Source organism: Chiloscyllium plagiosum, unplaced genomic scaffold (assembly GCF_037043375.1).
Source record: "Chiloscyllium plagiosum isolate Xiang-an unplaced genomic scaffold, Cpla_swu_hap1 HiC_scaffold_29, whole genome shotgun sequence".
NCBI classification, from domain to species: domain Eukaryota; kingdom Metazoa; phylum Chordata; class Chondrichthyes; order Orectolobiformes; family Hemiscylliidae; genus Chiloscyllium; species Chiloscyllium plagiosum.
Genome location: NW_028270167.1, coordinates 8064756 through 8089552, shown reverse-complemented (window position 1 = coordinate 8089552; position 24797 = coordinate 8064756). Strand labels below are relative to the sequence as shown.

Here is a 24797-nt window from a genome sequence, read left to right as displayed (position 1 = left end):
TAATAAGTGAGTTCTGTAGCTTATGTGGCTATAGGGTTTTCAGCACACCCACTAACTGTGGAGGCATCAATTACAAGAGCACTGATGACCTGGAGTGGCGTAGGCCTTGAGGTATGTAGGAGGGGAGACTGAGGGGAAGTGGGCAGAATGTTGTAGAGACGAACCTATGGGTGAGATTTAAAAGCAATGAGAATATCTGCTTCATTAACTTTCGGAAACAGTGGCCTTGTGAAATCAATCAACTGTAACGCACAAGCAAACACTGGCTGATAAAAAGGAACAAAGCGCAGGAGAATGTTCAGTGTGAGGATTTAAGGAAAGATTTCAAAGCATGCTCTGTAGAGCTAGGCACTAGCTAGCTGATTAAGTTAACTCTTTAAATACTGAATACTTATTTACTTCCCAAGACCTCTGAACTGCTGGGTGGGGGCCTGGTAAAAGGCAGTATATGAGGATCATGTACTGGGCTTTACTTCAGAGTGACCATAAGATACAGAAACAGAGGTAGGTCTTTTGATCTATCAAGTTTGCTCTGCAAGTGGAACAGATCAAGTGAATGGCCTATTCCCATTCGCAAGGTTCACCTATCCACTTGTTGTGGTTTGTGTCGGTATAAAAATGTCATGATGTTTTGTTAAAATAACAAAACAAAATATATACAAGCACACCGCTGGGAAATAAAACAGAAGACACATTTATTGCACAACAAATACAAAAGAAGAAGTCACATGAAAATGAAGGCACGCTATATTTCATCGAACCATTACTAGTCTCACCCTCCCACCCCCTGTCCTGATGTAACAGATAACAGTGATTGACAATTTACTGCAGGATCAGTGCTTGAGAAGGGCTTTGGTACATAAAGACTACACAATTCAATGGGTCCAGTGTTTAAAATTCCAGTCTGGCGTTCTTATCTGGTGGAGTAGCTATTTGACTGTAACAGGCGACGTGCTGTGAATTGACTCCATGACTGCAGCAAACCTGTTACACAGGTCATGGGGCGAATTTGGACGAATCTTCGGCGGTTCTCTTAGGATTCGAACCTCAGCAGAACAGTCCAAAAGCCTTGGGAGGAATTCGGTGAGTTTCTCCTGCAGTCGGGCTGTGAAAGAAATTTCAATTTCAGTGCAATGTCAAGCCTTCAGGCATAAAGAGCAGCCCTGTCTTAACAGGACACATTCTTAGAATACCTCCAGAACAATTCACATCCAATAAATTACAAGTCCAGGCAAATAAATGGATTTTGACCAACCTAGAGGAATAGCTGGTGTTTTTGGTAGAAAGTTTAGCTAAAGGATGAATGTTTGTCAAGACATTAAGACAACGTCTTGTTCCACAGTGCTATATGATCTCGAAAGATCTACTTGAACAACTTCAGCAGGCACAACGTAATGCAATACTCCATGACGACTGCTAAGCAACGTTATCTTGGATTATACATTCCAATCTGCTGGTTTTAGGAGAATATTATCACATCACAAAAGGATTGTAGTAGGACAGATTTTAAGGAGCATCTTAGAGAGTCATAGAGATGTACAGCATAGAGACAGACCTGGATGTAGGTTTGCTTGCTGAGCTGGAAGGTTCATTTTCAGACGCTTCATCACCATACTAGGTAACATCTTCAGTGAGCCTCCAGACAGGGGCTCACTGAAGATGTTACCTAGTATGGTGACGAAATGTCTGAAAACGAACCTTCCAGCTCAGCGAGCAAACATACATCCAGAATCTCAACCTGAGCAACAAATCTTCTCAAAACTCACTAACAGAAACAGATGCTTCGGTCCAACTCATCCTTGCCGACCAGATATCCCAACCTAATCTGGTCCCACCTGCCAGCACCCAGCCCACATCCCTCTAAACCCTTCCTACTCATATACCCATCAAGATGCCTTTAAACGTTGTAACTGTATTAGCCTCCTCTGGCAGCTTATTCCATACATGTACCACCCTCAGCGTGAAAAAGCTGTCCCTTAGATCCCTTTTACTTTTTTCCCCTCTTACGCTAAACCTATGTCCTCTAGTTCTGGACTCCTTCACCCCAGGGAAAAGACTTTGTCTATTTACCTATCCATGCCCCTCATGATTTTATAAATCTCTATAAGGTCACCCCTCAGCCTCCAATGCTCCAAGGAAAACAGCCCCAGCCTATTCAACCTCTCCCAGTAGCTCAAATCCTCCAACACTGGCAACGTCTTTGTAAATCTTTTCTGAACCCTTTCAAGTTTCATAAAATCCTTCCAATGGGAAGGAGACCAGAATTGCTTGCAATATTCCAACAGTGGCCTAACCAATGTCCTATACAGCCGCAACATGACCTCCCAACTCCTGTACTCAATGCTCTGACCAATAAAGGAAAGCATACCAAACGCCGCCTTCACTATCCTATCTACCTGCGACTCCACTTTCAAGGAGCTATGAACCTGCACTCCAAGGTCTCTTTGTTCAGCAACACTCCCTGGGACATTGCCATTAAGTGTATAAGTCCTGCTAAGATTTGCTTTCCCAAAATGCAGCACCTCACATTTATCTAAATTAAACTCCATCTGCCACTTTTCAGCCCATTGGTCCATCTGATCAAGATCCTGTTGTAATCTGAGGTAACCCCCTTCGCTGTCCACTACACCTCCAATTTTGGTGTCATCTGCAAACTTACTAACTATACCGCTTACGCTCACATCCAAATCATTTATACAAATGATGAAAAGTAGTGGATCCAGCACCAATCCTTGTGGCACTCCACTGGTCACAGGCCTCCAATCTGAAAAACAACCCTCCACCACCACCCTCTGTCTTCTACCTTTGAGCCAATTTTGTATCTAAATGGCTAGCTCTCTCTGTATTCCATGAGATCTAACCTTGCTAGCCAGTGTCCTATGGGGAACCTTGTCAAAAGCCTTACTGAAGTCCATATAGATCACATCTACCACTCTGCCCTCATCAATCCTCTTTGTTACTTCTTCAAAAAACTCAATCAAGTTTGTGAGACATGATTTCCCATTCAAAAGGCCATGTTGACTATCCCTAATCAGTCCTTGCCTTTCCAAATACATGTACATCCTGTCCCCCAGGATTCCCTCCAACAACTTGCCCATAACCGAGGTCAGGCTCACTGGTCTACAGTTCTCTGGCTTGTCCTTACCACCCTTCTTAAGTAGTGGTACCATGTTAGCCAACCTCCAGTCTTCTGGCACCTCACCTGTGACTATCGATGATACAAATATCTCAGCAAGGGGCCCAGCAATCATTTCTTTAGCTTCCCACAGAGCTTTAGGGTACACCTGATCAGGTCCTGGGGATTTATCCACTTTTATGCATTTCAAGATATCCAGCACCTCCTCCTCTGTAATATGGACATTTTACAAGATGCCACCATTTATTTTCCTACATTCTACATCTTCTATGTCCTTTTCCATAGTAAACACTGATGCAAAATACTCGTTTAGTATCTCCCCCAACTCTGCGGCTCCACACAAAGGCTGTCTTGCTGATCTTTGAGGGGCCCTATTTTGTCCCTCGTTACCCTTTTGTCCTTAATATATGTGTAAAAACCTTTGCATTCTCCTTAACCCTGTTTGCCAAAGCTATTTCATGTCCCCTTTTTGCCCTCCTGATTTCCCTCTTCAGTATACTCTTGTTGCCTTTATACTCTAAGGATTCACTCGATCTCTCCTGTTAAAGGAGGAGATTAAGAAGTAGCATGATAGAAAGGTTTAGGCAAGCAATTCCAGAATTTTGGACATAGGCAGCTGGAAGAATAGCTGCCAATGGTGGACTATTAAAAAAAATAAGTGAAGTGTCAAAAGGCCAGAGTTGGAAGAGCAAATAAATCTCAGATGGTTATAAGGCTGGATGAGGTCACAGAGATATAGAACAGAGGCTATAGACGGATTTCAAAATATGGATGAGTATTCCCACATCTAGGAGATTCTGGAAATCTGAAATAAAAAACAAACAAAAGCACTGGAAATATTCAGCATTTCAGACTGTTTCGGTGGCGAGGGGAACAGAGATGGAAGAGCTGATGACCTTTCACCAGAACATGGCAAGTAACCATTAGCATTCTCAAGCTTGACTTCGATCATCTTCCCATCAAGCTCTGCCCATAGCCAACAAGTTCCAAGTCCTTGTGATATATCGATCATACATGAAGCAGGCTTGTTGTGAACAATCTGCAAAGGACCAGGCATTTACAGGCAACAGATGCTTACAGGCAAGAGATAACGCCAGTATATCCACAATTAGTCTCTGGTTTATTGGACATGATTATAGAGTAAGTAGTTGATGACTATTGGGGATGTTGGCAAAGTTTTGATCTTAGTGACACAGGTGAAGGCTCAGATATTTTGACGTACACATTGATACCAATTGCCAATTTATACAGATGTTCTACAGTTTTACAAACAAATATGGCTATTATTCCGTACATCAAAGCTTGCCAAGCAAAAGTATTTAGGTCCAAATTACAATAAAGTTATTGTTGAAAAGTTTGTTATTCTGGTTAACTGGATGGCTAGTTTGCAATGCAGAGGGGTACCAGCTGAGGACACCATCAGAGCCCAGCCTTCTCACCTTGACATAGTGGTTGTTAGGTTCAACTCACCACCAGCCGGCTCTCTCTAATCAGAGAGTGGCCTAATGGGAATATGAGACTTTCATTTCACTGTTGAAAGACTAATAACGTTATGTCACAACACCAGTAGTGACAAGAAAGCCAGAATATATTTCCTAATCAATCTCCTCAGAGATATTATTACACAGTGTCATAGAGTCATAGAGATGTACAGCATGGAAACAGACCGTTCAGTCCAACTTGTCCATGCCGACCAGATACCCAACCCTATCTAGTCTAGTCCCACCTGCCAGCACCCATCCTATATCCCTCCAAACTCTTCCTATTCATATACCCATCCAGATGCCTTTAAAACCTTGCAATTTTAGTAGCTTCCACCACTTCCTCTGGCAGCTGATTGCATACTGTACCACCCTCTGCATGAAAAAGTTGCCCCTTAGATCTCTTTTATATCTTTCCCCCTCACCCTAAACCTAAACCGATTCCCTCTAGTTCTGGACTCCCCCACCCTAGAGAAAAGACTTTGTCTATTTATCCTATCCATGCCCCTCTTGCTGGGACTTGAATCAAGGCCTCCTGACTCAGGAGTATGGACATTACCACGAGAGCCCTTCAGAAAGCCAGGAATCTACTGAACACAGGACTGAACTCAACTGTGATTCTCCTTATTGATGTAAACATCAGAATGGTTATCCGGCTTCCCAAATTACCACCATCTAGCAAAAATGCAATTTTAGCCACAACAGGGGGGATACCCAAAATTATTGGGAATCTTCAAGGATTGATTGGTACAATCAGCTTCTAACAGCAGGGTGGCAAGTTACCAGAAGCACTGATTTAAATTAGCTGGATAAAGAATCAGAGATGAGGATAACATTTTCAATGTAACTGGTCATGATAATTTCAAATATGCTGCTGGGAAAGAAAATTCTGAACAGGAATTGGATGAGTGCTCAAAGAGCAAAGGTTTGCAGACCATGGGAAAAGTAGGAATAATGGAAGCTCTTCCAAAGGCCAGCACAGCTATGATGGGCTAAATGAGCCCCTCCTGTACTGTGTGAACTTAAGAACAAATGGTTAGTAAAAGACTTACAATCCATGTCTTCACCGAGGTAGGAACACCAGTGGTTTCTCATCATCTCCACCGCAGCCAGGTCTTCTTTGGAGAGCTCATTGGTGACAATCAGGTGCATGCAAGGAATGACCAGCTCATTCATTATGCTCAACCCTTCTGCTACACTATTTTCATCGCCACTTTCAAATAGGTCGGCTGCACAGGCATTCAGCTCCTGTAACAATCAGTGAGAAATGCAGATCAATACAGTACTCGCAAAAGTAATGCAAAAATTACAGTGTAAGGCACTCATTTTTCCACCACTCTACAGGCCTTTGGTGAGACTACAAACAGTTAAACAGCATGGAAACAGACCCTTCAAACCAACCAGTCCCAAACTGAACTAGTCCCACCTGTCTGCTCCTGGTCCATATCCCTCCAAATCTTTCCTATTCCCTGTACTCATCTAAGTGTCTTTTAAAAGTTGTAACTATGCCCACATCCACCACTTCCACAAGCAAACCACGCTCAGTCCAAAAGACTTGCCCCACACGTCTTTTTTAAATCTCTCTCCTCAAAAATACACCTCCTTGTCTTGAAATCCCCCAACCTAGGGAAAAGACATTTACCATTAACCCCTCATGAATTTACAAACCTCGACAAGGTCACCTCTCACCCTCCAACTCTCTGGTGAGAGAAGTTCCAGCCTTTTTTTAATAACTCAAACCTTCCATACTTGGCGACATCCTGGAGTACTGTGTGCAGTTTTGATCTCCTCCTCTGAGGAAGGATGTTTTTGACTATGGAGGGAGTGCAATGATTAGATTAGATTACTTACAGCATGGAAACAGGCCCTTCGGCCAGAACAAGTCCACACTGACCCTCCGAAGAGCAACCCACCCAGACCCAGTCCCTTACATCTAACACTACGGGCAATTTAGCATGGCCAATTCACCTAACCTGCACATTTTTGGATTGTGGGAGGAAACCGGAGCACCTGGAGGAAACCCACGCAAACACGGGGAGAATGTGCAAACTCCACATAGACAGTTGCAACTCATTCAATGCTGGTCTGCCAGACTGATTCCTGGGATGGCAGGACTGAGGAGAAGTTTAAATGGTTAGGACTATGTTCACTGGACCAGACAGGGTAGATGCAGAAAGATGTTCTCAATGACATGGGAGTCCAGACCAGGGGCCACAGTTGAAGGATAAAGGGTAAACCATTTAGGACTGAGATGATGATAAATTCCTTAAGCCAGAGAGTGATAAGCATGTGGAATTCATTAACATCGAAAGCAGTCAAAGCCAAAACATTGCATGATCTCAAGAAGGAGTTGCATATAGCACTTGGGGCTAAAGAGATGAAAGGATGTAGGGGAAAAGTGGAACAGGCACTACCGGAATGAATGGTCAAGCTGGTTCAAAGGGCTGAATGGCCTGCCCTTGCTCCTATGTTTCTATAAATTAGAGAAGTTGGGATTGTTTACCTTGGAGAAGACTGAAGGGAAATCTGATAGCACTGTTCAAAATCATGAGAGGTTTGCTCAGAGTTTTTGGAAGAATATGTCCTCACTCAAAGGATTGAGAATGAGAGGGCACAGATTTAAAGTAATTAGCAGGAGAAGCAGAAGTGATGTGAGGAACATATTTTTCGCTCAATGACGGTTTAAGATCTGGAACGCGCTGCCACAGTGATGTGCAGGCAGGTTCAATCGAGACATTCAAAAGGTAACTAGACAGCTATTTGAAAAGGGATAAATGTGCAACATTAAGCAGAGAAGGCAAAAAGAATGTCATTAAATGAAACGTTCATCCAAAGCAGACACAATAAGTCCAATGGCCTCTTTTGATCCGATTCATTGCATGAAATGCTCAGGTCTTCACTATCGCACAGTTTGCCTTTCTCTGGTTGCTCACTACTGCTGGTAGTTGTCTATCGCCACAGACCCTTACCTAGCAAACACAGCAGGCAGAACACCCGCTTCCCAGCTGTCAAACTGCTATTCCATAGCAAGATACTCAGAAGAGAAGGGCTTGCTAATAATGTTCACAGTGAAACCTCCGTGCAAACATTTTCCCTATGGGACAACCGGCTTCCTCTTACATTTGTGGGCGGCACGGTGGGTGGGCGGCACGGTGGCACAGTGGTTAGCACTGCTGCCTCACAGCGCCGGAGACCCGGGTTCAATTCCCGCCTCAGGCGACTGACTGTGTGGAGTTTGCACGTTCTCCCCGTGTCTGCGTGGGTTTCCTCCGGGTGCTCCGGTTTCCTCCCACATCACAAAGATGTGCAGGGTCAGGTGAATTGGCCATACTAAATTGCCCGTAGTGCTAGGTAAGGGGTAAATGTAGGGGTATGGGTGGGTTTCGCTTCGGTGGGTCGGTGTGGACTTGTTGGGCCGAAGGGCCTGTTTCCACACTGTAATCTAATCTAATCTCATGAATACACTGTGAACCATCAGGATTGACCAAGCAGTCTGGGGCTCTGGAAAAAAGCCAAGAGGCAACATGAAGTCTTCACTGTTCTAAAAGGATTTGACATGGAAGACAGAGGGTATGTGTATGCAAGAATAGACTGTAGAATAGGAACAAGAGGAGGTGATTCAATCCCTTGAGTCTGCTCCACCATTTAACAGGATCATGACTGATTAAATATTCCTCAAATCTACTTTGCTGCCATTTCCCCATAACCCTTGATTCCCCAACTGATCAACAATCTCTCTCAGCTTTAAACATACACAAGGACTCTGCCCCTACAGCTCTCTGTGGCAAGAGGTTCCAAAGACTTAGAACTCTCAGAAGAAATTCCTCCTCATCTCATTGGCATCCCCTTTATTCTGAGAATATGACCTCTGGTCCTAGACTCTACCATAAGGGGAAACATCCTCTCAGCATTTACCCTGTCAAGCCCCTTAAGAATCCGATATATTTCAATGAGATCGCCTCCTATTCCTTTGCACTCCAGTGGGTAGAGTGCCAACCTCTTTAGCCTTTGCTCAAAAGACAATCCCTCCAAACCAGAAATCATCCTTGCGTACCTTCTCTGAACTGCCTTCAATAAAATGATATCCTTCCTTAAACAAGTGGACCAAAACAGCTCATAGTACCCCAGTCTTGTCTTCACCTTGCTGCAGTAAGAATTCCCTTCTCTCTCACTTCACCCTTTGAAATAAGGACCAAAATTCCATTAGCCTTCCTGATTATCTGTTGCACCTGTGTAGTAGTTTTCTGTGTTTTGTGCACAAGTCCCCTAAATCTGCAGTTTTCTGCAGATTTTCTCGATTTAAATGATACTTTATTCTTTTGTTGTCCTTCCCAAATGAACAACAACACAGCTTTTCCTACATTACACTCTATTTTCCACTAACTTAACTTAACTAACTTAACTAACTCTCTGTAAATGATTCTCTCTCAACTTGTCTTTTCAACTATTTTTGTGTTATTTACAAATTTGCTTCTTTCCTCTGAGTTATTAATACATATTGCAAACAGCTGCAGTCCCAGCAGTGATCACCGTGGAATCCTATTGGTCACAGGTTGCCAACCTGTATAAGAACCCCTTAACCTCACTCACTGTTTCCTGTGCATTAGCTAATTCTGTATTCATGCCAGTATACTACCTCTAACACCGTGGGCTCTTATGACAACTTTTTGAACTCCTCCTGGAGGTTTAAACACATCTCCTGGTTCCACTCCATCTACTCTGGTTCAGCCTTCCTTGAAAAACTCTAATAAATTAGTCAGACACAATTTCCCACTCATGAAGCCATGCTGACTGTGCTTGATCAGGTTATGATTTTCTGGATATTCTGTTACTTGATGATTGTTACTTATTTAATAATTTATTCCAGTACTTTTCCAACAATAGGTATTAGACTAATCAGGCTATAGTTTCCGGCTTTGGCTTCCATCTGACTTACAGACCATAAAGGGATTTCAGGAGAACCGCATTTGAAAATCTAGAGACTGGTTAGAATGTGGAACTTGTTATACAAGTTGAGTTGAGAAGTGAAGCAAGATTCCAGGGAAACTTAGATAAGTACATGATGGAGAAGGGAACAAATTCCAAATGCTGGAGAAACTCAGCAGGTCTGGCAGCATCTGTGGAGAGTTAGTGTTGAGTCTGGTGTATGACTCTTCTTCAGAACTGAAAGGAATAGAAACCTCTATTGACAAAGTAGGGTAGGAGGAGGCTTTGTGTAAAAGCACCAAATTGTAAAGCATGAATTGAGAGCTAAATAGCATATTCCTGTGCTGGAAGCTAATACTTTATAATTAAAGTTGCAAAAATATATATAGAATGATCAGCACAGAAGCCTTTAAATCAACTTGTCTTTCCAAGTATGGTTACGCAACACAATTACCCTCCAATTCTATCTCCTGGATCTCATTCATTCAGCATACCTTCTTATTCCCTTTTCTTTCACGTACTTGTCTAGTTTCCTATTAAATTATCTAAATAATTGGATCAGTCTTTTCTGAGTTTTCACATTCCAACCACTCTTAGGATTTATCAGGACTGCCAATTATTGGCTAAGCTTGAAAATACCAGTGCAAAAATTCTCAACAAATTTTGAACCCAAATTGACTCTAATTTTCTCTGCTGTGAACTTGATTAACAATTGACAGAAGCAGAAGAGTGACAGAAAGAAATTGGGTAGTTAGATGCAAATCAAGTGCAAGAGGAGAAATAAGGAGAAGACAAGGAAGAATGTTTGAGAAGAGGAGAAAAGACAGACAGAAAATAAACACAAGGAAGCAATTAAAACAATTTACATTTAAAATTCTCCAACATTTTACTAACTGTAGGAATGAGAGTCCACAGTTTAAATTGCTCCCTTTCTGGGTCAGAGAGGGGTATTACAGGAACTTAAATCTAATCAGTAAAAAGGTCCTGACAAGAATAAGTACCTGTCCTAACTTTCTGTGCTGAGACAATCAAAGTATAACTGCAGCAATTCCTTGAAGGTTATGGGGAGCTCGATGGTGAGCTGTAGGCCAGTGGCAGAGCAGTGCAGCAACCTGGGATACCTCAAAAGTCAAAAAGGCCCTTCAGCCTATCAAATCTATGCTCGTCAAAACAACCACCTAACCATTCTAATCCCATTTTTTAGCACTGGGCCCATACTCTTGTGTGCTTTGACATTGCAAGTGCACATCAAATACTTCTTAAATGTTATGAGAGCTTCTGCCTCTACCACTGCTATAGGTAGTGATTGCCAGATTCCCACCACTCTCTGGGTGAAAAATAAAACTTTTCCTCACATCTCTTCCAAACCTCCTGCCCCTTACCATGAATCTATGTCTATGTCTATGAGTTATTAATCCCTCCAACAAGGGGAAAAAGCTTTTTCCTGCCTACCTTATTCAATTTTGTACATCTCAATCCTGTCCCACCCCAGTCACTTCTGTTCCAGGGAAAATAACCCCATCTATCCAATCTCTCTTTGTAATTAAAACTTTCCAGTCCAGGCAACATCTTGGTAAATTTTATCTGCACCCTCTCCATGGCAATCACATCCCTCTGTAATGTGAACTGCACACATTCCTGATGAAGGGCTTATGCCTGAAATGTCGATTCTCCCGCTCCCCGGATGCTGCCTGACCCACTGTGCTTTTCCAGTGCTATGCTTTTTGACTCTGATCTCCAGCATAGGCAGTCCTCACTTTCTGTCTCTCTTACTCAGGCTGTGGCCTAACCAACCATTTTTTAAAAAAGCAGTTCCAGCATCACCACCCTGCCCTTAAACTTTATGCCGCAGCGAATAAAGGCAAGTATCTTATATGCCTACTTTATCAGCCTGTCCTGATACCCTTAGGGACCAGTGCAAGTGGATATCTTGGCCCCTCTGATCCTCACCGCTTCCCAAGCTCGTGCCATTCATCATGTATCTTCTGGTCTTGTTTGTCTGTCCAAACGAAGGATCAGCTCCTTGCCACAAGACACTGGATGACTTACACACGAATAACGGCATCCACATTAAACATGCAGTTACTATGGCAGCACATGCTCTCAGTAAGAGCTTCCTGGCGTTCAGTTAAGGAGTGGGTGAGAGACACAGTAAATGCCTATCAGTTTCAGTACTCTAAGTTGTGAATGTATTTGAGATGCATAACCAGCACGAGACCTCATACAGCAGCCTAGCCTACCAACCACAGAGAATGATAACAGCAGAAAGAGAAAAGTAATTAAAACTGTGATTGCTGCAAATCTGAACTAAAACTGGAAACCACATGAAACAGTCTGTTAACTAGAAAATAAGGAATGACTAACCTTTCAGATAGAGTGTTTCAAATCTATAAACTACACCTGATACATTAACCTGTTTTTAGTACTTGAAGTGTTGCTTATTGCTTAAGTTTTAAAGTTTTCAACAAGAGAGTCAAACTTATCCATGCATTCCTCTTCTTAAAATATCACTGACCAGAAGGCATTTTCTTCTGTAATATGCAATTAGTGTCTCATCAATTCCTCTGTTCTTTCCATTCTTCAGTAGCTTCAAGTTGCTGTGGTATGCGTGGACCAAATAAGTCAAAGATTCACGGCATCTGAAAGCAAGTACCAAATATTAGTTCAGAATATCATTAGGAGATTGATTCTATCATGGTTACAAGAAGTGTCTGACTAAGACAAGAGAAGATCGTTCAACCCATCAATCCAATTGCCATTGACATGCAACGCCTTTTCCGTTAAACCTCATCCCTACGTCTTCCATTAAGAGTTCTTTCTAAGGTGGGGGAAGTGATGCCCATTTAAACCACACTCTGTTGACTTTCCAAGCATTCCAAAGGAATTCCATCCTGCTTTTCAAGCAATCAATACGTACTTGCCATTTTGATAGCACTCCAGTCCAGTAAGGAGATAGACAGAAACCTTCCGGAACAAACTGTAGTCCTCATGCCATTCCTGTAAATGAAACCAGGAACATGTCATTGAATTAATGACTGAAATGTGGTGTAAAAAGCTCCCAACAGTCTAGTAACCTTGGTCACAGTGGCTGCCACAGTCAATGCTATCAGTTTTCATTCACTGCATCTGTGAGCATGTTTAGAAGGCAAATGTGCAATTTCTGGATTCCACTTAAATCCAAATGCTGCGTGGAAAGAATTCTCAGGGAAGGCTGAAAATGGCTTTCGTAACTGGCAAAATAAAAATGACCAAAAAACAAAACAAGAGGAAAACCCAATAGGAGTGTTACAACTAAAGTGGAAAAACTAAGGTCCCCGTCGGACTGTGTGCATTTGCAACAACAACAATGGCCTTGTCCTTCTTCATTAAGGAGCCCAAATAAAACTCTGCATTGTTGGTCTACCTACAGCAGGTGGACTGCAGCGGTTCAAGAAGGCAGCCTACCACTACCTTCTCAAGGGCAAATAGGGACAGGTAATAATGCTGGCTCAGTCAGCAAAGCACACTGTCCATGAGTGAATTAAAAAAACATACAGAAGGCTAATGCAGCTTCACCTTGTATTCCTGCATGTCCATATCTGAGGGTCCAATGAGCTTCAGCTTTGACTGTGCCACCTTCATTATACTTATAGACCTAGGAGTTGATCACAAGACGGTGGGTTACGTTTTGAAGCAATATGTGAGTCCACAGATTGTTAAATACATTTTAAGCATGTGGATCCATGAGTCAAACTCTGTGTCCTTCCACCTTGGGTTCTGATGCCTGGCAATGCTGACACAACAAAATTTCATTTTGCTGCCAGTTGTTTATAGTCCAAGTGCTGTAATGTTCACAAGGTTCGCGGTGTGGCTGGTACGAATTCATAGCACAAAATTGTCCAGTAAAGGAGCAATAACAAGCATTATGTGGGAAGCAGGAAGTACTGCAGAGGTTGGGTCCTTTTTAAAATTCTAGAGCCTTAGTGTACATCCTCCTGAGGTTTTACCCAAACAAACAGCACATTTGCCTTACCTCACTCCTCCAGTTTTGATCTAAATGCTGCTTGAATCCCAAGAGGAAGTATCCTCAATCTGGATTCAAATAGAGCTCCACCTTCTAATTTACATTTACAAACTCAGACCTGAGTGATTTTTCAAGTGTGAAACAGTGTGCAAAAAATAACTCTCGGAAAATCACCCCCATTTCAACATCCATTTTTTGATTATTAGAAACAATTATGCATTGACTTTTCTTTTGATGATTTTGCTTCCACATCATACTTTTCATTATAACCACTCCTGCTTCATTATGTTGAAGGTGTTGATTAAATATATGTTGTTGCTGTTGATCTACATAGGGCGGAAATTGGACATTGAAAGCAGGAGTTCGACATGCACAGGGTTAAACTGATCTCCACCTTTCATCGTAGCTGAGGTTTTTATCTGCAAACTGTTCCAGAAGTGTCCGCTCGATCACCCGTTTGGAAGCTTTGTTCTGAAAGAAGTAAACGAGAACGTGCTGGAGCCGAGGATCATTCTGAGGTGTTGGCTTGTCCTTGGCCAAGTCAAACAGCCGTGAGTACTCTTCATGGAATGCCTAGGGATGGTGGTGCAGCAGGGTGGGAAAAGGAGAGATCAGAAACATGCAACTCAGCACCAAATCATAACTTGGAGGCTGAAAGAAAACCAGCAAAAACTTACGAATGGTGAAAACTAAAAACAGACAATGAGAGGCACCATCTTGGAGAGATGGTTAGAGATCAGAACTAGTGTGCAACAAACAACATAGTTTTTTTTATAGTACTGACCAAATCAAAGAGGGGCAGTAAGTATCCCTACACCAGCTCTGATGAGGCCACTCCATCCAGATCACTGACTTATTTAAGGAAGGATATACTCATATGGGAGATAGTATAGTGAAGGGTCACAATGTTAGTTTCTGGAATAAGAGGGTTATCTTCTGTATAAATTGGGCTTATACTCTCTAATCTTCAGGAAAATGAGATATATCAAAAGACAATAGATTCTGAGGGGACTTGATAGGCCTGAGACTGAAAGGTTGTTGCCCACTGGTTAGGCATGCTAGCATATGGGATTGATCATTCAGGACTGAGATGAGGAGCACTTTTTTCATTCAAAGGGCTGTGACCTTATAGAATTCCTGATCATAGAGAGTTTCCATCAATGAGTGCATTTAAGATACAGATTTGATTTCTTCGCAAATCAAAGGATATGGGAAGTTGTGTTGAAGAAAATCATCCATAATTATATATTGAATTACAGAGTTGGTGGTTCAAGGGCCCATAAGATTTAGGAGCAAGAGTAGTAGACATCACAGTTCTTGATTTCAGTGACATCTCATTTTTCATTTCAACTTCTAACATGCAAAAGTGTTTTCGTTATAAGATAACAAACAGCCAACCATCTAAATAAAGCCACTGGGAGCCACGGCAGGAAGAAGAGGCCTGAAGGGTCGATGTCAAAAAATGTGTAACAAAGCTGTCTCTTTAGAGATAGCTACTACCCAATAGATTTACTAATGCCTTAACTTTTGTGGAACAGAACACGTGTTTAATAACTTAATGCAGAGGTGCCTTAAACACATTCTCTGTGCTTTAGAAAATACTTAATGTAGCATTTGTTTCACTTGAATGACAGTGAGAGAGAAAATACTAAAACCACAACACTTCTGTCTAATTTCCAACTTCCAATCAATTTATCAATCACTTTTTCAGTGATTGCACAATTAAATACAGTGAAAGTGGAGGGTGCATTTACAAAATTATTTATCATGCACATTCAGAAGTACAGAGCACAATTGTTATTGGATAAAAGCAAATTACTGCACAATGGTTTTTTTGAGTTTTTCTGAAGAAGTTATATTTATGTTAACAGTTTTTGTCTCCACAGATGTCACCAGGCCTGCTAAGCATCTCTATCCAGCACCTTCTCCTGTTGTTGCAGTTAATTAACTAATTTAATTGATTTAACCATTTACTTGCTTTTCTCCATTCTAATGCACATGTAGCCTAGTAGGCTTGGATGCAGGTGTAAAATTTAACTTTATCTTCTCATCAATGCTTAACAAGTTGCTGAAACTAGTTTCTCTTCCACGCCCCCCCCCCCCCACCCCTCCCCACTCCACATCATATCACACATTCTCCAGGGAAACCATATTCAAAGAGGACAATCAATCAAATAAGACTCATAATTTATGCTTAGAATCCATTCAAGGACTAGCCACCCGGGTCCCAGAGATCAGGATGGACTTTGGGTCTTTGGATAACTACCCGTAATTTTTAAGGCTTAAGATATGTTTACGGTACCAGGCAATAGTAGCATTAGACAAGAATAAAGGTGTAATCCCCCTCTGAGTAACCTGTTAACTTTACTGTATGCAGTGTAAAATCTAGCCATATTGGTCAGGAATGTAGAAATCAAAATAAAGTACAGATATTGGAATTGTGAAAATAATGAGCTTCCTCAAAATATCTTTTTAGTTATTGATAATCTGCTGTGTGTTTTCAATCATTTCTATTCTTGTTGCAGGATTTCACCTAAACTCTGCTTCCTGTATCCCAGCTCCAACCACGTCAGATTCATCCATCACCCTATACCTGCTGACTTATACTGGCCACTGGTCAGGTCAAATTTCGATTCAAAAATAGTTTTCCTTGCTTTCAAATTCCTTCATAGTCTCAACCACTCTCTTTCTCTAAGCTCTGTCACATCTACAAACTTCAGGGATATTTATGCTGACCTCTTCAGCATATCTAATATTAATTAATCAACTGAGAGAAGCTGTGCCATCAGATGTCTGCATTCCCCTTCCCCTCACTCCACCCCGACACAACCCAGAACTCTTCACTTCCCTCTCCTGTTAAGATCTTCTTTAAACCCTCCACTTCAGCCAAACCTTTGGTCACTTCTCCTACTGAGACTTGATTAGGTTAGATTCTCTACAGTGTGAAAACAGGCCCTCCGGCCCAACAAGTCCACACCGACCCTCCGAAGAGGAACCCCCCCCCCCCCCCCCGACTAATGCTCCTAACAACTATGGACAATTTAGCATGGCCAATTTTCACCTGAACTACACACCTTTGTGACTGTGGGAGGAAACCAGAGCACCCGGAGGAAACCCACACAGACACAGGGAGAATGTGCAAACTTGGTTTGGTCACGTTCTTATGAAGCCATTTGGAACTATGAAGGTGCAACGTCTCACTGAATAACTTGTTAAATTCACTGTTGATCATGACTATGTTGGTCAGCAAAGTGGGAATAAAGAGAAATATGAGATACAAATGTGAGGAACCTGAAATCAAAATAAAATTCTACATTATCGCTTTAATGTCTCTTAAGTCGCTGATAGCGTGTTGTGCATTTTCAGCCATTTCTATCCTTGTTCCTAGGGGTTCAGGTCAAGCCTTAGGCCCTTGCTTCTGTGCATTTTTAAAGTGTGCAGCTACACTCTGAGTGGCAAAAGGTACATCACTGGCACGAGGAAGAGGAAAAGAAATCAGCAAGCTTTCCACCTGATTGTCCCAGCTTCCCAGGGGCAGGCTGGAAAATGGGGCTGACATGATAACCAAGATCAGCACAAAATCATTGAATGCTGGAACAGGTTTGACAGGCCAAATGGCCTATTCTCCTTCCTATGTTCCTACAAGTACTAGTTATCAGATCAGTTCTGATACCAGACAAGTAACCTTCAAAAGAGCACGATATAAATACCTTAAGTGAGATACATTTTTAGGGCTACAGGGAAAGAGAAGAGGGAATCAATCTAATTGAGTTTAATCCAACATAAAGAGTTGGCACAAGGCACAATGCGATAAATGGCCTCCTTCTGCAGTGTAAGATTGAGTAAGAAATGGTGTTCCAACATGAGGAGCTTGTAAAGGGAGTAGGATATTAGAAGATATTAAATCCACAGGAAATGTACACAACCCAGGTGGAAATTCGGCACAACACGGTTCTAAAAACTGCATGCACAGCAAAGCACTTAATAGAAATACCTTTATTAGCCCTGCCTCAGCACCATCCCGATCATAGACTTCTCTGGACTTGACAATAGCCAGAATGATGCCTTGCATAGCCGGACTTAACATTTCCTGCCACAAGAGGGCAGAAGGAGGAAAAACATCAAGAACAGACAGACAAAATGAGAAAGGTCATCAAACCAAAGACACATGAAAGGTACAAGCTGTACATAAACTGCAAAATCCTTACTGAATTGCAAAAACATATGGGTGGCAGCCAATGAGTCTCGCGCCAAAAATCTGTGTCGTTTGAATAGGATTATGGTTTTCAAACTGGAGACTTGTGATAGGATTGGGAGAATTTGTAATCCCCAGGGGATTGAGAATTGGATGAAAGATGAAACATCTGTACAGAGGCTGGGTCCCGTCACTAAGTCACCCTTTATTTACTAGGGCCCAGTTCACTGGCTGTGACCGGCCAGCCAGCTCAGAGTCAATTCTCAACTGCAGAGATTCTGAGCTCCTGATTACGGGGTTTTTAGGGAAATCAAAAAGGGAATGCACGTGCCCACATCCAATGCTCCATCGATGACCATCACATGGTTCACGGACTCCACAGCTCCACAAAACAAGCAGCTGGGCTGAGAGTCCGTGAACCATCACAATCTGCAGTTGCAGGGGACTGCCATGCGCAGTACCCTCCACCCCAGATCCCTGAGAGAAAGAGGGAGAACTCCTGCGTAGAGTGCCATCCACTGGGGATCCCTACCACCCGGTGGCAAATGGGCACGCCAAGGCGTGTCCGGGCGGTGGATGAGGGAGAAAAGGTGGACGGTGTGCAGCAGCAGTCTGTACAAGGCCCGCCATGATATGTCCCTGAAGGGGAAACTCCTGAATACATTTGGTCAGCCAAGGCTTTCTTGATTGGTTCAAAGTTAAAAATCACACAACACCAGGTTATAGTCCAACAGGTTTAATTGGAAGCACACTAGCTTTCGGGGCGCCGCTCCTTCATCAGGTGCTTATGGAGGACACAATTGTAAGGCACAGAATTTATAGCAAAAGTTTACAGTGCTCCGAAAGCTAATGTGCTTCCAATTAAATCTGTTGGACTATAACCTGGTGTTGTGTGATTTTTAACTTTGTACACCCCAGTCCAACACGGGTATCTCCAAATCTTGATTGGGGTTGTTAACTTGAACCAATCAAAAACCTTGCAGTTACCGAGGTCAACCTGGTCCCAAATCACTACAAAAGTGCTTAAGGATGAGGAAGGTGCTTACTTGGAAAGTAGGGTAGTAGTTGACAAAGAGAAAGGACGACAATGAATTGAGATCTACAGCCAGCTACTTCTCAATTATTTCAAGGCTACACAAACTATCCCTGGATCCATGTTCTGCAAACATTTTCCCTATTTACATTTGTAATTAGTAATTCTATACATTCCTGGATTGTTGCCTGAGTAACACATTTCTGTCTTTGCCAATCAAAACTTTTGCCATTATTTACAGAGTGTTCCGGGGATGTGTCAATATTTTTGAGGTGGTTCCCTGGGCATTAGCAGAAAGAGTGATGGATGAAGAACTCCAAAGTACGTTTCCAAGGGCATGCACATCTATTTTAAAAAGAAAAAGGTACAATAGTACACGGAAAGGGAGGGTGTGCGGGGGGAATGGGGTTAAACGGATGGTTCTCACAAGTGATGATATTAAGATGAACAGCAGCACAGTGTACACATTGTGACAGGGTGGTGAAACATTAATTAATTAGAGTGATTATGGAAGCATACCAAGGAAACTGGGCTTTTGTTTGCAGAATGTGGAGTTTTTTGATTCAATACCCATTCCCGAGGAGGGATTGAGTTAGGAAGGGGGAATTGGACAGTTGGCAAACCTAAACTAGTCGCAACACTTTACAAAAGATGACTCTAGAGCAGCAATGTAATAGTTTTTTTTTATAATTCATTCATGGGAAGTGGCCATCATCAGCGTTCCATATAACTTCCTTTACGGCTATGTAGACCTCCAAGGTCTGTGCCTGGCTGTGACTAAATTCCCGTGATTGCCACGTCAACGCCAATCACCTTGCAGCGGCTGCATGAATGTGCAGCTCAGAGAGAACTTTGGTTGTCGCTGGTTCAGCCAACACGTGTTGTCCATCTCTAACTGCCCTTGCGCTGCTTTCTTGAACAGCTGCCACATGATGTTGGTAGAACTCTGTCAAGGAGGGAGTTCCAGGATTTTCACCCAGCAGCAGTGAAGGGAAATGGTGTTATATTTCTAAGTCAGGATGGAGTGCGACTTTGAAGGGAAGTGGTGGCATTCCCATCTGCTGCCCTTGTCTTTCGAGATGGTGGAGTATGTAGTTTGAAAAGTGAAGGAATCTGGGTGAGTTGCTGCAGTGCACCTTGTAAACGGTACATATTGCTGCTACCGCGTAGTGGTGAAGGGAGTGGATGTTGAAGGTGGTGGCAGGGGTGCTGATCAAACAGACTGCCTTATCCAAGACATTGTCAAACCTCTTGGGGGCTTGGAGCTGCACTCATCCAGCTTAGGAGGATGTCATAAACCTAGGAGTGAGAGGCATGTGGCGAGACACAGGCAGTGGGGCAATCTGTTTACCTATTACACCTTGCACCAAAGTAAATAGAAAATTATTAAAACAAAAAACAAATGGAACCTCAAAGAACTTTTTCAACATTTGCAGTAACCCTAAAAAACATTAGTTTAGTTTTAACAACACACATTTGGCACTTTTATATTTTAAGGGCTCCACATTTGCATCATCAACTGTAGAAACAGTCTGAACCGAGCTGAGATCTCGAGCAAGGGACTCCAAACACACATTGGAGGAATATGCAGTGAGAATACCTGACTGACTGAACCTTACTCTGGTTTCAGTCAGAGCTGATTGACACAGCACAGGGTGAGCACAGGGGCAAAAACACATCATGTTCAAACTGGTGTAACATTATGCGGACATTTTCTTTTCCAGATTTTAATCTACACCCCTTCAGAAAGGGACCATAGATATGCTACACTGAGTGCCTTGTGCAGAGAATGGTTAATGCTGCTTATAAGGTCTCCTATGGAGTTGGTACCTCTTCATTGTAGCCATCGGCATCATGTCGAACCATAACCTTTCCAACATTAGGGATCTCCACCTCGGAGATCTGGGTACCAGTGCTTTCAGGCTGTTCTTGTTCTCTGGTTGGCTCTTGTTTTGGTTCGGGCTCAAGTTCAGGTTCAGCCTCAGCCTCGGTCTCCACCTCAGCCTCAGCCTTGGGCTCGGGGTCAGGCTTGGACTCAGGCTCCAGTTCTGTCTTCTCTCCTGTTTCTTTGGTTTCCTGCTCTGTATTTGGCTGGCTTGGACAGAATTGGAAGAGCAGAAAGGAAAGCATACAGGGAGGGAAATGGGGAAAAAAGCAAGGAAAAAGAAAAGGTGATAGAAGCAGGTAGTCATTTGATTGACAGGTAAGGCAAGATAGAATGCACTTGTTAATATTTCTGCTCACATCCAAGCAAACCACCTTGAGCAGCAGAAAGGGCATCGTGTTTCTGTATATTACTGCAGTAGTCATGTTTCTGTACAATAGCGCAGTGGTCACATTACAGGACAGAGTGATCGACAGGTTTGGACCAGTGTATCCAAAGAATCCTACCCATTTGTACTAATTGAAATGAAGCTCACAATGAAATAATGGTGGCCAGAAAGTTTGTAAGAATCAACAAAGTTAACAAACATTTAGAAGAGGAAATCTGCTGTCCTCAAGGAAGGTAACTCATGTAACTTGCACATGTCACTCCTGACCCACAATGTGGCTGACTCTTAACCCCTGCCCTTGGAAATGGCTGAGCAGACCACGCAAATAAACTAAAAACTATAACACACTCAAACTTCACATGGTTAAAAGGTAGTGGAACTCTGAAGAAGGGCTTATGCCCGAAACGTCGACTCTCCTGTTCCTTTGATGTTGCCTGACCGGCTGCGCTTTTCCAGCAACACATTTTTAAGCTCTGATCTCCAGCATCTGCAGTCCCCATTTCTCCTCCTTAAAGGTAGTGGAACACCAACATTTCTCCAAGGAAATTAAGAGTGGGCAGTAAATGGTGGATTTAACCAAATAAACAAAACAAAAATGAACAATGTTTGTGGTTGTCAGATAGGGTCAAGGTTAGACCTGAATATAAAAACAAAGTGCTGCTGAAACTCAGCACGTCCGACAGTATCTGTGGAGAGAAAAAGGGAGTTAATATTTTGAGTCCAGTATCACTCTTCTTCCAGACACTACTTCTGTTCTGAAGAAGGGGAATTGGATTTGCAACATTAACTCTGTCTCATTCTCTATCGTTACTGCCAGACTTGCTGAGTTTTTCCTGCACTGGTTTCATTATATAACATATGAAGAACATTTGAGGACTCTGTTTATCCTCGATTGAGTTTAGAAGGATGTGAAGAGATCTAATTGAAACAAACAATACTGAATGGCCTGGACAGTGTAAATGTCAGGATGATGTTTCTATTGGTAGGAGAGACTAGGACATGAGGGCACAGCCTTAGGAGTAAAGGGAAGACCTTTTAGAATGGAGATAAGGAGAAACTTCTTCAGCCAGAGAGTGGGGAATCTGTGGAATTCATTGTCACAGAAGGTTGGGGAGGCCAGGTCATTGAGTATATTTAAGACTGAGAGATAGGTTCTTGAGTATCTTGAGGATCAAGGGTTACAGGGAGAAAGCGGGAGAATAAGGTTGAGAAACTGATCAGCCATGATTGAACGGCTTGATGGGCTGAATGGCCTAATTTCTGCTCTTATGACTTATGGTCTTGTAATTATATACAAGTATTTTGAAATCCAAACACAATGCAACTGCTTAAAGAATACAAGTTAATCAAACAATATAAGGTCCACAGGAACTGCAGTATTTTGCTTTCATTAGAGACAAATATGTTAGTTCCACTGTGTCATTCACTCAGGAATAGTACATGCAAAGACAGGGTAGCGATGGCTTATGGGACTCTTGTTCATGGTAACAATTCTGAAAGGATGAATGTTGAAGATGACTTTAAATTCCACCCAATCTGGTGGTGTCAAAGGACTTTGTGGGGGGAGGAAATGGCAGAACATCTCCGGACACCCGCACCAATCAACCACACCGCCCCGTGGCCCAACATTTCAACTCCCCCTCCCACTCTGCCGAGGACATGGAAGTCCTGGGTCTCCTTCACTGCCGCTCCCTCACCACCAGACGCCTGGAGGAAGAACGCCTCATCTTCTGCCTCGGAACACTTCAACCCCAGGGCATCAATGTGGACTTCAACAGTTTCCTCATTTCCCCTTCCCCCACCTCACCCTAGTTCCAAACTTCCAGCTCAGCACTGTCCCCATGACTTGTCCGGACTTGTCCTACCTGCCTATCTCCTTTTCCACCTATCCACTCCACCCTCTCCTCCCTGACCTATCACCTTCATCCCCTCCCCCACTGACCTATTGTACTCTATGCTACTTTCTCCCCACCCCCACCCTCCCCTAGCTTATCTCTTCACGCTTCAGACTCACTGCCTTTATTCCTGATGAAGGGCTTTTGCCCGAAACGTCGATTTCGCTGCTCGTTGGATGCTGCCTGAACTGCTGTGCTCTTCCAGCACCACTGATCCAGAATCTGGTTTCCAGCAACTGCAGTCATTGTTTTTATCTAAAGATTGTGTAGACTATCCACAGGTCTCCCAATGGCCTGGGAACAATGTCTATCAATAAATGTAACTTGTATATCATTGCTATCATTACAATAAACAGCATCTTCACCATGTACACTCAGTACTTCGCTATCTATGTCTGTCAACATAATGTGCTAGGACTTGATTGGCACCTGTATAATCCCTGGTCCGCATCACTCAATCTCCATCGGGGTACAAGGACAGGCTTCTGCTCCATTGCAATTAGTGTTGTGTGAACTTCAAAGTCTGCCTCAACTACCAGACCCTCTTATCTGAAGGGCAGCATCTCTGACCAGGCAGACCTTTTGTTTTGTCGTACTGCAGCTGATGAAATTACTTAAAAACACAGTCACATTCCTTCATGGGGTGGTGATGGTCAAGTGACATCAATCCAGAGACCCAGGTTTATGTTCTGGGGACCCAGGTTTGAATCCCACCATGACAAGTGGTGGACATTGAATTTAATAAAAATCGGGAATTAAAAATCTAATGATGACCACGAAACCATTGTCAATTGTCAGGAAACACCCATCTGGCTCACTAATCCCCTGTAGGGAAGGAAACTGCCTTCCAAATCTGGTCCATGTGACAACAACATGGCTAACTCTTAACTGTCCTCTGGAGAATGAGAGGTGGCCATTAAGTGCTGGCCCTGCCAACTATTCCCACATCCCATGAATGAATATTAAAGAGAAGGTTACAGCAGAGACTGTTGTACAACTGTATCACAGCCATTTTGCACAAAGCAAGATCCCACAAACAGCTATGAGATAAATGGGAAGTTAATCTATTTCTAGTTTTGGGAAGAATGTCAGTGAGGAGACTGGGACAAATTGTCCAACAGAATGTTTGCTGCCCACCTCTACCAAATCTTCAACATAAAGTCTTCGCCAAAAGGAATGAGGGATCAGATCATTACGACACACCATGATCATTCCCTTCATGAAGTCATTTTTTTAAAAGATAAAATCACCATATTATCAAAATGAGAATGAAAGGTGGGTGCTGAGACGTACACTAAAATTTCCACACATGATCTGCATGACAAATGAAGAGATGGTTGATACTGCAAGAGCATAAAGAATTCTACAACAACGTGTCATCCAAAAATAAAATGCTAAAATGTCAGTATTTCAACTTTTTGATCAGAGTTGGAAAGATACAGAAATCTCTTCCAGGGGAAAGAGGGGCCAACTGAGGAGTGACTGGACTATCGACTGGGGGTTAGTTAGGTCAGTTGGCTGGATAGTTGGTTTGTGGCGCAGTGTGACACCAACAGCATGGCTTCAATTCCCACACGGTGGCAGAGATTACCATGAAGGTCCTACTTCCTCAGTCTCGCCTGCGATCGCCTACTGCATTAAACTCACCACCAGTTTACACCAGACATCGAGATTAGGGTGCCCATGAACACGGGTCAATGAAAGTCAGTACAATTTGTACAAAAAGCAATCAGAAAGGTCAAAAACGTACTTTATCTTATTCAAAGAGGACTGGAAATAATAAAGGGAACCTGATCTGATTGAAGGGACTACCATAAGGAATAGGAACAGTTAGCCATCTGGCCCCTTGAGCCGG

The 24797-nt window shown here is 42.8% G+C and overlaps 1 protein-coding gene across 2 annotated transcripts in view; it reads right to left on the bottom strand.

Annotated features, from left to right (window-relative positions):
* Positions 1-671: 671 nt before the first annotated feature.
* The window catches only part of usp28 (ubiquitin specific peptidase 28), an 88887-nt gene continuing 64761 nt past the window's right edge, over positions 672-24797 (bottom strand). Inside the window, exons 19-26 of one of the 2 annotated variants that reach the window (XM_043676542.2) lie at positions 20605-20865; positions 17541-17636; positions 13941-14119; positions 13099-13177; positions 12461-12540; positions 12059-12182; positions 5670-5865; positions 672-1105 (exon numbers count right to left, since the gene is read on the bottom strand). In XM_043676542.2, coding sequence (XP_043532477.2) covers positions 930-1105; positions 5670-5865; positions 12059-12182; positions 12461-12540; positions 13099-13177; positions 13941-14119; positions 17541-17636; positions 20605-20865 — 1191 coding nt within the window. In that variant the 3' untranslated portion in view covers positions 672-929. The remainder of the gene's footprint in view (positions 1106-5669; positions 5866-12058; positions 12183-12460; positions 12541-13098; positions 13178-13940; positions 14120-17540; positions 17637-20604; positions 20866-24797) is intronic. The other variant, XM_043676544.2, reaches the window with a different exon arrangement.